This window comes from Suncus etruscus, chromosome 18 (genome assembly GCF_024139225.1).
Source record: "Suncus etruscus isolate mSunEtr1 chromosome 18, mSunEtr1.pri.cur, whole genome shotgun sequence".
NCBI lineage: Eukaryota > Metazoa > Chordata > Mammalia > Eulipotyphla > Soricidae > Suncus > Suncus etruscus.
Genome location: NC_064865.1, coordinates 36,838,484 through 36,853,816, shown reverse-complemented (window position 1 = coordinate 36,853,816; position 15,333 = coordinate 36,838,484). Strand labels below are relative to the sequence as shown.

Below are 15,333 nucleotides of genomic sequence, written 5' to 3'. Positions count from 1 at the left end.
TGTTTTTTTGCCATTTGGATTATTATGTGTCTTGGTGTGGGTTTATTAGGGTCTATTTTATTAGGGACTCTCTTGACTTCCTGGATTTGTCCTGAAGTGTCTTTCCAGAGTGTGGGGAAGTTCTCTGTTATTATCTCCCTGACTACCTGTTCTTCCCCCTTCCCTATTTCCTCCCCTTCTGGTATACCCACAATTCTTAGATTGTTTTTTGTCTTTGTTCATTAGATATTGGATTTTTCCTTCCAGTGCTTTGCCTTTTATTTCTTTGTTGGTTTCTTGATCTTTTTTTGATTGTAGTTTTCCTTCGAGTTCTTCGATGTGCTTCTCCAACTCTGTGTTTCTGCTCATAAGGCTTGTTACTTTGTCTTTTAAGTCCTTCACTTCTTTTTCTATGGACTCTCTCATGTTCTTTGACATTTCTTCTTTAATTTGGCTGATTCGTTCGTCCATGGATTTCTTATACTCGGTTGCTAGGGTTTCTTTCAATTCTTTTATTAATTCTTGCATTTCCTTCCTCATAACAGCTTTTAGGTCTTCTTCCCGTGGATCTGTGCGTTTTGGTGGACTTGGAAATTTGATAGGGTTTGTCATGGTGTCTCCAGTTATTAGCGATTTCCTTGCTTTACGCATTGTTCTTTGTATTTAATGGTGTATTTTGGAGTGTTGTGGCTTCTAATTTTGGCCTGCTTTGGTCCCCTTCCTGAAGGTGTTTCTAGAGGGGCCTGTTGGGTGAGTTTGTTGAGCCTAGCCCTTTCTCCTCCCCTTTGCTACCTAGAGTTCAGCCTTCCTGCTGTGGGTCTTTTCCCTTTTCTGCTCCTTATTTCTGTCAGCGGTGCAGTTCCACTCCTGGCCACAATGGTTACTGGCGCTGTTGAGCCTAGCTCTCAATCCCCCCTCCTTTCTCTGGGAGTCAATGGAGTTCCGCCCCCTCCAAGCCTCCCTTGAAGGAGTTCCCTCAGTCCAACCTTTCAGGCTCTGCCCTCGCCCTTGGGGAGTCCCTGGTCTGCTCCAGGGCCCAAGGGGGTGGATTGCTCTAGGTCACCTGAGAGTCCAGATAGCTGGCCCTATCTCCCCCGACTATTCGGGTTGCTCAACTTGCCTTTCCAGGCGCCCACCCGGGGGAAGGGACTCACTGGGGGGGGGGGGGAGTCGGTCCTGACGACAAGGAAGCCGCACAGGAAACAAAGTCTCCCCCAAGCCGCACAAGGGAGCAAAACTCTCACCCAAGCCGCACAGGAAACAAAGTTTCCCTCAAGCCACACAAGGGAGCAAAACTCTCACCCAAGCCGCACAAGGGAGCAAAACTCTCACCCAAGCCGCACAGAAAACCCTGTCTCCCCCGAGCCGCACAAGGGAGCAAAACTCTCACCCAAGCCGCACAGGGAACCAAGTTTCCCCCAAGCCGCACAAGGGAGCAAAACTCTCACCCAAGCTGCACAGAAAACCCTGTCTCCCCCGAGCTGCACAAGGGAGCAGAACTCTCACCCAAGCCGCACAGGGAACCAAGTTTCCCCCAAGCCGCACAAGGGAGCAAAACTCTCACCCAAGCCGCACAGAAAACCCTGTCTCCCCCGAGCCGCACAAGGGAGCAAAACTCTCACCCAAGCCGTACAGGGAACCCGAGTCTTTAGGGTTTTCTAAGTAGAGTATCATGTCATCTGCAAACAGTGAGAGTTTGAATTCTTCCTTTCCTATCTGGACTCCCTTAATATCTGTTTCTTGCCTAATCACTATAGCAAAGACTTCCAATACTATGTCGAATAGGAGTGGTGAGAGTAGTCAGCCTTCCTTTGTACCAAAATTTAGAGGGAAGGCTTTTAGTTTTTCTCCATTGGGGATAATATTTGCCATTGGCTTGTGGTAGATGGCCTTAAGTATATTGAGAAGGGTTTCTTTTATTCCCATCTTGCTGAGAGTTTTCATCAAGAATAAGTATTAACCTTTTCAAATGCTTATTCTGCTTCTATTGATATGACCATGTGATTTTTATTTTTCTTGTTGTTGATGTTGTGTATTATATTGATAAATTTACGGATGTTAAACCATCCTTGCATTCCAGGGATGAAACCTACTTGATCATAGTGAATGATCTTCTTGATGAGGAATTGGATCCTATTTGCCAGCATTTTGTTGAGGATCTTTGCATCTGTGTTCATCAGGGAGATTGGTCTGTAATTTTCTTTTTTGGCAGCATCTCTATCTGGCTTTGATATTATGGTGATGTTGGCTTCATAAAAGCTCTTTGGAAGTGTTCCTGTTTTTTCAATTTCATAGAAGAGCCTGGCTAGGATTGGCATTAGTTACTCTTGAAAGGTTTGAAAGAATTCATTCATGAATCAATCAGGGCCTGGGCTTTTGTTTTTAGGCAAACTTTTGATTACGGTTTATATTTCCTCAATAGTTATGGGGGTGTTTAGATATGCTACATCTTCTTTATTCAGCAATGGAAGGTTATATGAGTTTAAAAATTTATCCTTTTCTTTCAGGTTCTCATATTTAGTGGCATAGACTTTCTCAAAGTATTCTCTGAGTACCCTTTGAATCTCTGCAGTTTCTGTAGCGATCTCCCCCTTTTCATTTCTAATATGCATTATCAAGTTTCTCTCCCTCTTTTTCTTTGTGAGTTTTGCCAATGGTTTATCAATTTTGTTTATTTTTAAGGAACCAACTTCTGCTTTCATTGATATTTTGGATTGTTTTTTGTGTTTCTGCTCTCAGCTTTGTTATTTCCTTCTGTCTCCCTATATTTGGTTCCTTTTGTTGATCATTTTCTAATTCTATAAGCTGCATCATTAAGCTATTCAAGTATGCTCCTTCTTCCTTCCTGATGTGTGCTTGCAACACTATAATTTTTTCCCTCATTACCGCTTTTGCTGTATCCCATAGGTTCTGATAGTTTGTGTTTTCATTGTCGTTTTTTTCCAGGAAATTTTTGATTTCCTCTTTGAGATTTCATCTAGGACCCACTGGTTGTTCAGTAATAGACTGTTTAATGTCCAGGTGTTAAATTTTTTCTTGTGTGTCCCTTTGTAGTTCACATCTAACTTCAGAGACTTGTGGTCAGGAAAGTTAGCCTGTATACACACACACACACATACACACACACACTAGGCCTCTTTCTTCCATTTCTCTTTTCAGGTCTAGTATATTTTTGTTGGGTTTCAATTTGGTTGACCTATCAAGTGTTGACAGGCCCATATTGAGGTCTCCCACAATTATTATATTATTATTGATATCCTTTTTCTGATTTGTCAACAACTATATTAAATACTTTGCTGGTCCCTCATTGTGTTCGTATATGTTTAGGAGAGTGATTTCTTCCTGATGTACATATCCGTTGATTAGTACATAATGTCCATATTTGTCCCTTACAACTTTTTTGAGTATAAAGTTTCTGTCATCTGATATCAGTATGGCCACCCCAGCTTTTTTAAGGGTGTTGTTTGCTTGGATGATTTTCCTCCAGCCTTTGATTCTGAATCTATGTTTATTCTGATTGTTCAGGTGTTTTTTTTTTTTTTTATAAGCAGCAGAAGGTTGGGTTCAGTTTTTTGATCCATTTTTCCACTCTGTGTCTCTTAACAGGTGCATTTATTCCATTGACATTGAAAGAGATAATTGTCATGGAAGTTTTGCCATCTTTGTGTAGAAGTTTGATGTGTTTGTCTGTCTTTTCTTTAAAATAGATCTTTCAGTTTTCCTTTTAAGGATGGTTTTGAGTCTATAAGTTTTTGAGCTGTTGTTTTTCTGTGAAGCCATGTATACTTCCTTCAAACCTGAAAGTGATTTTTTTCTGGGGGCAGTATGCTTAGCAAAGCATTTATTTAATTGAGTTTTGTCACTATATCCCACCACTGCCTTCTTCCCTTGAGTGTGTCTAGTGACAGGTCTGCTGTAAATTTCCAGGATGCTCCCTTGAAAATAATATTCCTTTTTGATCTTGCTGCTTGCAGTATTCTATCTCTATCTGTGGGATTCATCATTGTGACTAGGATGTGTCTTGGGGTGTTTTTCCTAGTGTCTCTTTTAGCTGGTACTCTTAGGGCAGGATTTGGTCACATGTTTCCTTTAGCTCTGGTAGTTTCTTTGTGATGATGTTCTTGACTGTTAATTCTTCCTGGTGATTTTCTTCTTGGGACTCTTGGGTTCCAATGATTCTTAGGTTGTTTCTGTTGAGCTTGTCAAAGATTCTATTTTCATCTGTTCATATTCTTTGAGTAATTTTTCCATTGTCTGATCATTTGATTTAATGTTTTTTTCCAATCTCTTCTGCTGTGTGGAGTTGTTATGCATCGCATCTTCCAATGCACTAATTCTATCCTCAGCTGCTGTTAACCTGTGGGAAAGCTCATCCATTTTGTTCTTCAATTTGTCTACTGAGTTTTTCAGACCTGTTATTTGATCTAATATTTCAGTTTGGAGTTTTCTGATTTCTATCTTCATATTTTCTTAATTCTTATTTGTGTTCTGATCTATACTTTCTTTGAGTTCTGTGAGCATCCTCCACATTTCTTCTCTAAACTCCATATCTGAAAGACCACCTAGGTGGTTGGCCATTGTTCGGTCATCAGAGTTTTCATCTTCATTCTCTATGCCTGATGTTGGTCTGTGTAGTTTCCCCCATTGTCACGCGTGTGTTGTGGGTTTTTCTATGTGTTGTGGTGGTATTCATTGGCAGGTGGAGTGTGCGGCTGTGAAGTGATGTGGAGCAGCCCCGCTCCTCTGCCTCAACCCCTTAGAGGTGGGCTTAAGCAGCCCAGCAGAGTCAGCTTTATCTGCAATTCTGGCCCTGAAAGACTCACCTCAGCCAATGTACGCCCTCAGGGGATTAATGCCAGAGAAGATCCAAGTTCCCAGGTTGAAGCAAGCCGGAGGAAGCCTCAAAATGTCTGCCGAGCTGAAGGGGCCCAGCAGAGTCTGCCTTATCCACAACTTCGGCCTGGAAAGACACCTGTATCTATGATTTTTTGGGCTGGTGTATGTATGATTTTTTTCATGACTTGGTTTTACATTTCATTTGAGAAAAGAGTAAGTCTAAATATCTGGCCCAGTGCCAACATCTCCATTCAATTTTTTTTTTACATTTACCCTTTTTAAATTTTCTTCCCCACATTTAACTTTTTTCAATTATTTTAAATGGTGCTAAAGGATTTAACTCAGGAACTTCTGTGATGTATTCTTTCTACCACTGAGCCACATCCTAGTCTGAGCTGTTTTTATTTTTAACTTTACTAGCTTTTGGGTAGAAGATAAGTTGTCGTTATCATTTATTTTATCCCAAATAAATTATTTTAAATTTATGTGTTTTAATGAGAATAGATGAAACTTTTGTGGTTCTCATTCCATAAACAGGCATAAATAGGGACACTAGAAATAGGTCTTTGTTGTTTGCTCCCTCATCTTTCTGCCTAGAAACTAGACTGGTGGTATATGTTTGTTTACAATGTTTATAAAGCATATATATCTTAAGTATTTAGGTAAGAATTTTGAAGACATTTGTGTCTCTCACTCTCCCTCTTTATCTTTTTGCAATGCTAGGAATTGAACCCAGTGATTCCCACAAGTAAGGCACGTGCTCTAATGCTGAGCTACATTCCCAGCCTAGAAGCTAGAAGACAAAGTCTATAAATTAAGGATAGAGGAATAGAAAATAGCAGGTTTCTCATATTTGAGATGGCTCATGATACCTTTTAGAAGATAGTGCTACTACGATTAGAGGAAACAAAAATGATCTTGTTGTTAATGGTTGTTTCTTTGCATTTGGACTACGTATTTAACTGTAACAGTAATGTTGATTTAATGATTAATTAATAAAGTCCTAGAGGTGGAAGATGCTGCTGGGGCCTTTCTCAGCTCTATCTAGTGCCTGCAGCCCCTTTGGCCCAGAGGATCTGTAGGTTCAGGATAACAGCTTGGAAATGATCCACAGCAGTCATATGAAATTTCAGGAGAAATGCAGCTTTTTTGTAAGGCCCTAACTGCCATGTGCATATCTTACATGACTTCTAAGGAAAGCAGCCTCTCTGCATCAATTCTGTTTTGTGGAACTTCTTGCTGTGTTCTTCTCATCCCTTTCCCCAGGCCACTCTTAATTACCAAATACAGACCCCTCCCAGCTGTGGAAGGGTCTCACCATCCAGGTATGCTTAGTATTTGGCTTTGAGGAGGGGTATCACAGTACATTTTGGATATAAATTACTTTTCTCTAAATTATTTTTATCAGAAAATGCTAAAGAAAACCTTTACTTCATTTTTCCCTAGGTTTTTTGTCAAACTTTCCAATAAATTAGTTTCTGAGTAAAGTATGATTTTCTGTTTGTTTAAAAAGTTTTCTGGTTCTTACTTGCAAATTCTCTAAGACTTATAGAAACTGCAGAGCAAGGAGTAATCTCTGACCACTACCGGATACGGCTCCCCCCCCAAAACAACTAGAATCACCACAAACTTTTGAGGAGAGCTTTCATAATTTATATAAAATATCACCTATGAAGAGGAGTAGTCTTATTGACTTACATACACATAAAGTGATAAAAGTTATAAAATAAAGAACCTTTAAGAAATGGGGCATAAATTGGCATGATGCAATGAATGAGTGTGTGGAATTAAGAATTAGATATACCTAATTCTACCTAGAGCTGTGACATCCTAGAGATGTGTCATCCTTGAGTGCTTAAATATATTAGTTTCTACAATTTTATTGTCTCCATCTGAATGGAGGGAGGACACTTAGTCACTGAGATGGTGCCAAATTAAATGTTCATATATCCTTTGTTATTCTAGATATATTTATTAGAATAAAATGCTAAAACACTTCAATTAAAAGTGTGTGTGTACTGAGGATCAACCCAGGATCTTAGACAAGGATAACGAGTGCTTTATGCCTGAAAAAAATCCCTGGTTCCAAATTTTAATCATTTATATTGACAAATATTACTACAAAATATATTTGCTTTATAAATCCTAATGATTCAATTTTGGTCTATATTATAAAAAATTACTATGATTTTAGGGTTTTTATTTGTTTTGTTTTTGGGCATGCCAAGTGGCTCTCAGGGGTTATTCCTGGCTGTGTGCTCAGAAATCACTCCTGGCAAGCTCAGGGGATCTTATGGGATTTTGGATATCAAACCTGGGTCAGCTGTGTACAGGCAAATGCCCTATCCTCTGTTGTATCACTTTGTTTTATCCAACTATGATAATATTTTTACCTGATATCTTTCACCACATATGATTATACATTATTCCTTGTGAAAGGAACTATTAAGATGTATTCTTTAAAAAAGATTGATTCTTTTATCTATATTTTCAATCCCAAGACTTATTTGTTTAATATTTGTCAATTTGTATAATATTTTCCCACTTTCATCCACTTTCCTCACTAAATTTTGCCCATTTTATTGCAGCATGTGGAATACTTTTGCATTGAAATATTGTTACATATAAAGAATAAATATTTATCAGAAATATAGTGAAATATAAACTAATGAAATTCACCTGTATTTTTACTACTTATAGTCTATCATGAATATAGAATATATAATATATAATTTAAATTTATATTAATACATACAAAAAAGAACTATGTGTATATAGTCACATGGAATTATATGATTTACCTAGATTATTTTATTTTCTGATCAGTATATTATGCATTTGCCAAAAATGTGCTTCCATATTTTCTTTTGTTTCCTTGTTTTTTGTTTTTAGGCCAGACTCGGTGATGCCCTGGGGTCACTCCTGGCTATGCGCTCAGGAATCACTCCTGGCTTGGGGGACCATATGGGATGCTGGGGGATTGAACGGTGGTCCATCCTAGACTACTGAGCACAAGGCAACCGCCTTAAGCCCAGTGCCATCGCTTCGGGCCCTTCTTTGGTTTTCTTAATAGTAAAGAGAGAAAGTGAATAATATGAAATTTATTCTCAATAAAATGTGATCATTGCTCGGCAAGAAAAACTGTGAAAATCATAAAGAGCACCAGAAAAAAAGGCTTAGCAATAGAATATTACATATCTTTTCACATATAATATTACTTATTCTGGGCCCGGAGAGATAGCTCAGCAGCGTTTGCCTTGCAAGCAGCTGATCCAGGACCAAAGGTAGTTGGTTCAAATCCCGTTGTCCCATATGGTCCCCCGTGCCTGCCAGGAGCTATTTCTGAGCAGACAGCCAGGAGTAACACCTGAGCATCGCCGGGTGTGACCCAAAAACCAAAAAAAAAAAATATTACTTATTCTAAGCAGAGTTCTTATCTTAGGCTATTTTGAATCCTTGAGCAATCTCCTTTTTACTAGGTTAATTTGCCTATCACATTTCTGTTAACTACTGTAGTAAAGCAACTGGAAAAACTTTCATTCTCCTAGATCTCCTCTCAGTTCCCTTTCCTATTCTTAATCTGGAAATGCTACTAAACTCAGTGCCAGCAGCAGGAGAGACTGATGACATTTTTTCACTCAAGCTACATTACTAACTTCGTTTTTTGTTTATTTATTAGATAAATGTCTCTAAATGTAATGAAGTGCTAATTATACTTTACAAACAAACTGATATAATTATTTAATATCATCAGCATCACAATTCAATATAGAATCATAATACTTTCCAATATGAAAATATCTGAAAATCAGTGTTTCTATTTAAACTGTGAGGCAATAAGTAATTTCCTTAAACTAACTTCAGAAAGCTATGTACCAATAAAAATCATGTTATAGGTCTCCTATCTTGCAATCTCTTTCCCTCTACCTGAACGACTCTTACACACAAACACACACACATACACAGAAAATGTCAAAAAAAGATGTGTCTTCAGAATGGGGTGATGAAAGGAGATGAGTGGTAGGCACGACACTCCTTCAGTTACAGTATTTCAAACCACAATGTCTAAAGGGAAGGAGAGAGAGAGGGAGAGAGAGAGAAGAGAGAGGGAAAAAGAGAGAGGGAGATAGAGAGAGAGGGAGAGAGGGGGGGAGAGAGAGAAGGAGAGGGAGAGAGAGAGAGAGAGAGAGAGAGAGAGAGAGAGAGAGAGAGAGAGAGAGAGAGAGAAAAGAAAAATATCTGCCAGCCTGCCAGTGGGGAGGGTAAGAGGGAAATGGGAGAATTGATTGATGGCGGCAACTGTGCACTGGTGAAGGATATTAGATATTGTATAACTAAAACACAATTATGAACATACTTTATAAGTGTAATGGTGTATTTCACAGTGCTCAATCAAAGAATTATGTAATATAAAATGTCTTCGAGTCAGAGTAATGTAAAGGCTCAGAAAGCTCAAAATTTGTGGCCATTATTGACAGTACGAAGTTGCCTTAGAATAGAGGCCCAACTAAAAGGTTTCAGGTGCAATTGGGTTAAACTTTTAAGTACTAAATTGATTCAACCTCATTTGTAAATATCTGTTTGAGAAGAGGACTTGAAACTGAATCTCTGACCAGCAACTGCTGATGCCTTATGACACCTATGTTAATTGGTTCTCAAGATTGAGCTGATCAAATCACAGAGCAAAGAAATGAACTCAGCTATTATAATCTAGGATGTAAGTGGAACAGGGTCATAGTGAAGTGTGCTTAATTTCTGTACCCAGGTCCTCTTTTGGTGTCTAGCAGAGTTTTCCCAGAGCCTCCCAGATGACAACTCTGGCAGTGATACTGATGTTACTTTCCCTTGCTTTGGCCAGGGACACCTCACGTAAGTGGACATCTTGAGGGTGAGCTACTGGGGAAGGGGAAAGGGAATTAGGTTTATCTGTGTCCAGGATATATCCCCTATTGATATTTTCTTCAGTGATCACCCTTTACTTCCTAATTAGCCCTCAATTCTTTCCAGAACCAAAGAAACTTAAATATTGTCTATCTGAACTAGAGTTGTGAAAAAATTCATATTTAGAACATATTTAATTATTCTAAAATAATTATTTATTGGGGCCAGAGAGATAGCATAGGGTGTTTGCCTTTCATGCAGAAGGACGGTAGTGGAATCTCAGCATCCCATATGGTCCCCCGTGTTGCCAGAAGGAATTTCTGAGTGTAGAGCCAGGAGTAATCCCTGAGCGCTGCCGGGTCTGACCAAAACAACGACAACAACAACAATAACAACAAAGTAATAATTATTATTATTTATTATGCAACATTTTGCTTAAAAAGTGGGGCTGTTTCTGGTAATTTTGTGAAGAGTCAAAAAGAACTACAGATCTTTCTATTAGAATACTTGGAATTTTATCTGTGATGTTGGTGCTTCTAAAATGAATAGATGTACCAAGAAGACTCCTCTGTGCTATTATCTCCTTTTCCACAAGCTCTAAAATTTTGAAACCCTGTATCCTTCCACTGGGTATTTTCTAAAAATTTAGTGTTACGTCCCTTGAATGAAGCAGAAATACTTTATATTCATGTGATTCTTAAAAGAGTCACCTATGGTGTTCTTTGACATCTTTATGCACTTGCTTCTAAAGCCTGGAACAGGGTAAAGTTTTTTTTCTTATCAATTTATTTTTTGACATATCTAGACTATTAGTTTTTCCTACCTATTTCTAATCACTGAACTGAGTCCACAAGAAGAAATTAAGCTAACAAGTATAAGTTATATGCAGTTGAATGTCTGGGCCAAAAGAGTTAAAAGTCAACTATTCCATATGATTCAAATTACACATCTTGGGAAGAGTGTATAGTGTGAATGTTGCTTAAATCTCAAGGGCTACTCTTTTCTAAACAAGTCAGGCACCTCAATTAACTACCTATATCTTGGTTCCAAATTTTATTTAGTTACTCATCACACTCTGATTTTATTAGTCAGCTATATTTGGATAGCTCTATTTCCTGTTCTTCCCTATTTTCTTTATTACTTCTTTATTTTTTGCCATACTCAGTGATGTTCAGGTATTACTCCTGGTTCTGTACTCAGAAATCACTTCTGGTGGGCTCAGGTGGCCATTGGAGGGCTTAAACCCAGGTCAGTTGCATGCAAAGTAAATGACTTATATGCTCTTCTATCTATCTTGTCTGAAGTTAATTCCTATTATTTCACCAACTAAACAATCCTTATTATGGAAAACAGTAACATTTTCAAGGATTCACAATAATATAAAATTATTCATGGAATGAAATAAAACTTATTAAGCTTTTTCTGTTTCTTAAACGTAACTTTTTTCCTTACATGTGAATAAAATTTCAAACCAGTACAGAAAGAATGTATCACCTCCCCCAGAAAATAATATACCCGATTTAAAAGTCTTTTAATTTATTTGTGAACATAATCATAGCTAATTGTCTGTGACAAATATTTAGGATTGATTTCCTTTTAATAAGCACTAGCAAATGTCTTTAGAAAAGTGGATTTGTAGGCCCCAATAAGTGGTAGAAGAATAGTCTAAAGACCCTTTACATCTACTCCTCATGGAAGAAAAATTTAGGAGTTCGACAGGAATTAAAAAACAAAAGTACTTTTAAGAAGAATGTTAGGAGTATAATTGGTGCAATTGTACATTAGCAAGAACATCTTTGTTTTCTCAGTCCAGTTTATCTGTAATGAACTCCAGCCACTGATACAAAGTGAGTATTGAACCCATTAAAAAAAAAATAACTGACTAGAGAGATAGTTCAACAGCACATGACTGACCTGGGTCCAAACACCACAGTGGTCCCTAAGCCTCAGTAGTAGTAGTGGTCTTTGAGCACAAAACTGGGAGTATGCCTTGAGCCCTATAAGGTCTAGTTCCAAAGCCAATAAATAAGAATATAAAATAAAAGTATAAATTACAAACCTCTCTCTCTCTTTCTCTCTCTCTTTCTCTCTCTTTGCCCAATCTTTTACACCCTAACCTTCTTGTCTGTGTGGATTATTATTTGCTACGGATAAATATTACCAAGATCTCCCCCTGGAAGGGGACAAAGGGATGGGAAGTAATTTCTCATTCTGGGAACTATTTGTGGATTTACAAACACCCATCAAAGGATTTAACAGCACAGATTCATAGCATCTCATGACTTCCAAGCACATAACTATAACACTATACCCATCATCTGTACACTCACTCCCTTCCCCCAAGGATCCACTAATTCTTTTCTTGCAAAGCCCCAACCAAATCAATCCATTCAGTTAATGGATGTTTAAGAACTTCACTTTATATATGTATATATTATATATGTATGCAAATTTGTTTTTAGGTCTCAAAAGCATCACTGAGACAAACACTTTTCAGAATTTTGTATCCAATCTCTGCAGTGATTCTAGATTCCATTTTCGGGCATGTATCCCTAGTGGTGTTTAGGGCTTATTCTTGGTTCTGCAGTAAGAAATAACTACTGGTACAGTTCAGGGAAACATATGGGGTGCTGTGGATTGAACCCAGCATTCATCCTATTTCTCTAGTTCTGATTCTATGATTTTCCCCAGATTCATCGCCTGGTCCCATTTATTTGTCTGACTTTTTGACGCGTTATAACTTATTTTGAAATGCTGTCTGCTAAAATTAAATATAAATACAAAATATATACCATTGAGATAAGTATGTCATATATCATAACTGTTGCATATATTGTATATTTTGAAACTACACAAGTGTAAGTGACTGATCCATAGGAACTGAGGTATCTTCCATGCTTCTTCTCAGAGGAAACATATCTGGCTCCTCATGTAACTTAACCACTGTGCCTTGGCACACTAGTGTCCCATGAGATATTTTGTCTTGTGTGCCAGGGGAAAAATTTCAGTTTCATCTGTAACATGCGGCTTCAGCTCACAAATAGACCCATCGTTAGATTATTAGAATTATTTCATAACAAAGTGATCATAAAATGATTTCTTTGTGTTTATTTGATTTCTATTCAAGAGAATTGCTTTATATATAGTCAATATAGGCACAGAGTTAAATTTTTTTTTTTAACATTTTCTAATGGTGGTGTGCCTCGTGATTTTTTTTTTAATGAAAAAAGTGTGCCTTTGCACAAAAACAGGTTGAAAAACACTGACTTAAATCATCCTGTCATTCTCTGTAGCCAAAGCCCTCAGTCTTTTCTTATTCTTAGTCCTGTGTAAGTGATGGTGAGTTTGGCTTTTGTTCACCACTTCAGGCTGGACTGGAATTTTTTTTTGGGGGGGGTGGGCATACCCGGTGATGGTCAGGGTTTACTCCTGACTATGGGCTCAGAAGTCGCTCCTGGCTTGGGGGACTATATGGGACTCCGGGGGATGGAACCGAGGTCCGTCCTAGGCTAGTGCTGGCAAGGCAGACAGACACCTTACCTCTAGCACCACTGCGCTGGTCCCCGGAATTTTTTTTTTTGTTTGTTTGTTTGCTTTGTTTTGGTTTTGGTTTTTGAGTCACAGCAGCGCGCTGAGGGGTTACTCCTGCCTCTGTGCTCAGAACTCGCTCATGGCAGGCTCGAGTATCATATGGGATGTCGGGAATCAAACCTGGGTCCTCCCGAGTCCTTTGTAGTGCAAGGCAAAAGCCCTATGGCTATGCTAGAGCTCTGGCACCTGGACTGGGATTCCTTTGAGAAAATCCTCAGAATCCTCAGTGGGGGCCCAGTGGTGGGTGAGAGGAGAACAGGGAGGGAGTGCTTCCCCTCCCCGCCCCCCCAAGCCCAGTGTTCCAGACAGAGCCCGTCCCAGAAGCAGCTCTGAAAACTGCCCCTTTCCCTGGGCCTCCCTGAGCAGCTGAACTCCGAATCCATCGTGGAATGTGGGGGGTGTGCTTCAGTCAGGGCTGAGCCTTCGTTGGGGCTCTGGGCTCTTCTTGGGGCGCCTCTGTCTGCCGCTTCCGTCCCACCCTACCCGCCTTCCTGTCCCCGCAGCGCATTTCTTGGAAATGATGAAGGATGAGTGTCGTTTCTCCAACGGGACGGAGCGGGTGCGGTTCCTGGAGAGACACTTTCATAACGGAGTGGAGTAAGCGCGCTTCGACAGCGACGTGGGCGAGTACCGGCCGGTGACGGAGCTGGGGCGGCCGGTCGCCGAATCCTGGAACTCACAGAAGGACCTTCTGGAGCAGAGGCGGGCCTATGTGGACAGGCTCTGCAGACACAACTATGGGGTCTCAGAGAGCTTCATCGTGCACAGGAGAGGTGAGCACTGCGGGGCGAGTGTGTGTGTCCGAGGCGGGAGAAAGAGGGAGAGAGAAAAGAAAGGGAGAAAGAGAGGGAGGGAGGGGGAGAGAGAGAGGGAGAGGGAGAGAGAGAGAGAGAGAGAGAGAGAGAGAGAGAGAGAGAGAGAGAGAGGAGAGAGAGAGAGAAGAGAGAGAGAGAGAGAGAGAGAGAGAGAGAGAGAGAGAGAGGAGAGAGAGGGAGGAGAGAGAGACAGAGAGAGAGGAGAGAGAGGAGAGAGAGAGAGGAGAGAGAGGAGAGAGAGAGGAGAGAGAGAGAAGGAGGAGAGAGAGGGAGGAGAGAGAGAGGAGAGAGAGAGAGGGAGGAGGGAGAGACACACAGAGAGAGAGAGAGAGACAGAGAGAGAGAGACAGAGAGAGAGAGAGAGCAAGGGCAAGGGAAAGAGGGATCAGCCAGATGTAAATGAGACCAGGAAACCACCTTTGTTTCGGGTGGGGCAGACTCTGGCTCTCAAGCCTTACTCCTGGCTCTGCTCTGGGATGACTTAATTCTGGGTGACTCAGGGGCCCAAATAGCAGCGTTTTTGGACCACTGTGCCCTAAGATATTGTCTGGTGTGCCGTGGTCAAAATTCCAATTTCACCTGTAACATGCGGCTTTGGCTCACAAATAGACCAATCATTCGAATGTTTCATAATAAGGTCATTATAAAATAATTTCTTTGTGTTTATTTCATTCCTATTCAAGAGAATTACTTTATATCTAGTCAATATAGGCACAGAGTTAAAAAATTTTTTTTAACATTTTCTAATGGCGATTTTTTTTTCATGAAAAAAGTGTGCCTTTGCACAAAAAGGTTGAAAAACACTGCCCTATAGGGCGATGGGGATGAACCTGGGAGAAACACATGCAAGGCTACTGCCCAGGCTGCCAGAAGTAATCAATGACTCTCCTTGCTCTCTCTTTCTCCTCAGGACTCTGGTGGTAAAAATCAACCTTCGAAACTAGAATCACCTGCATTTTCCTTTCTCAACATAGAACCTTTTGTGTGGTGTCTTAGGTCTGAGTCACTGAGGCAGTCAAGGATTTCATCCTGGTCAGCATCTTTCCTGAGATGTACCAGATTTCCACACAGATTTGCTTGCTTATTTACATTATTACATTGAACTTATTTGAGTGCATATTAAGTAAACTGGGAAGGCATCTTCTAAACCATTTTTCCCTTTTGTCTTACAAGTTTAGCTCCAGGAAAAGTGTAATGACTATTACAGCCACATGTGGCAGTGAGACTCCCC

General features: G+C 39.9%; 1 protein-coding gene across 1 annotated transcript in view; it reads left to right on the top strand.

Annotated features, from left to right (window-relative positions):
* Nucleotides 1–15,333, top strand: part of LOC125995805 (H-2 class II histocompatibility antigen, E-S beta chain-like) — a 32,232-nt gene that overhangs the window by 11,039 nt on the left and 5,860 nt on the right. Inside the window, 2 exon segments of the mRNA XM_049764788.1 lie at nucleotides 4,679–4,812; nucleotides 13,697–14,060. Coding sequence (XP_049620745.1) covers nucleotides 4,679–4,812; nucleotides 13,697–14,060 — 498 coding nt within the window.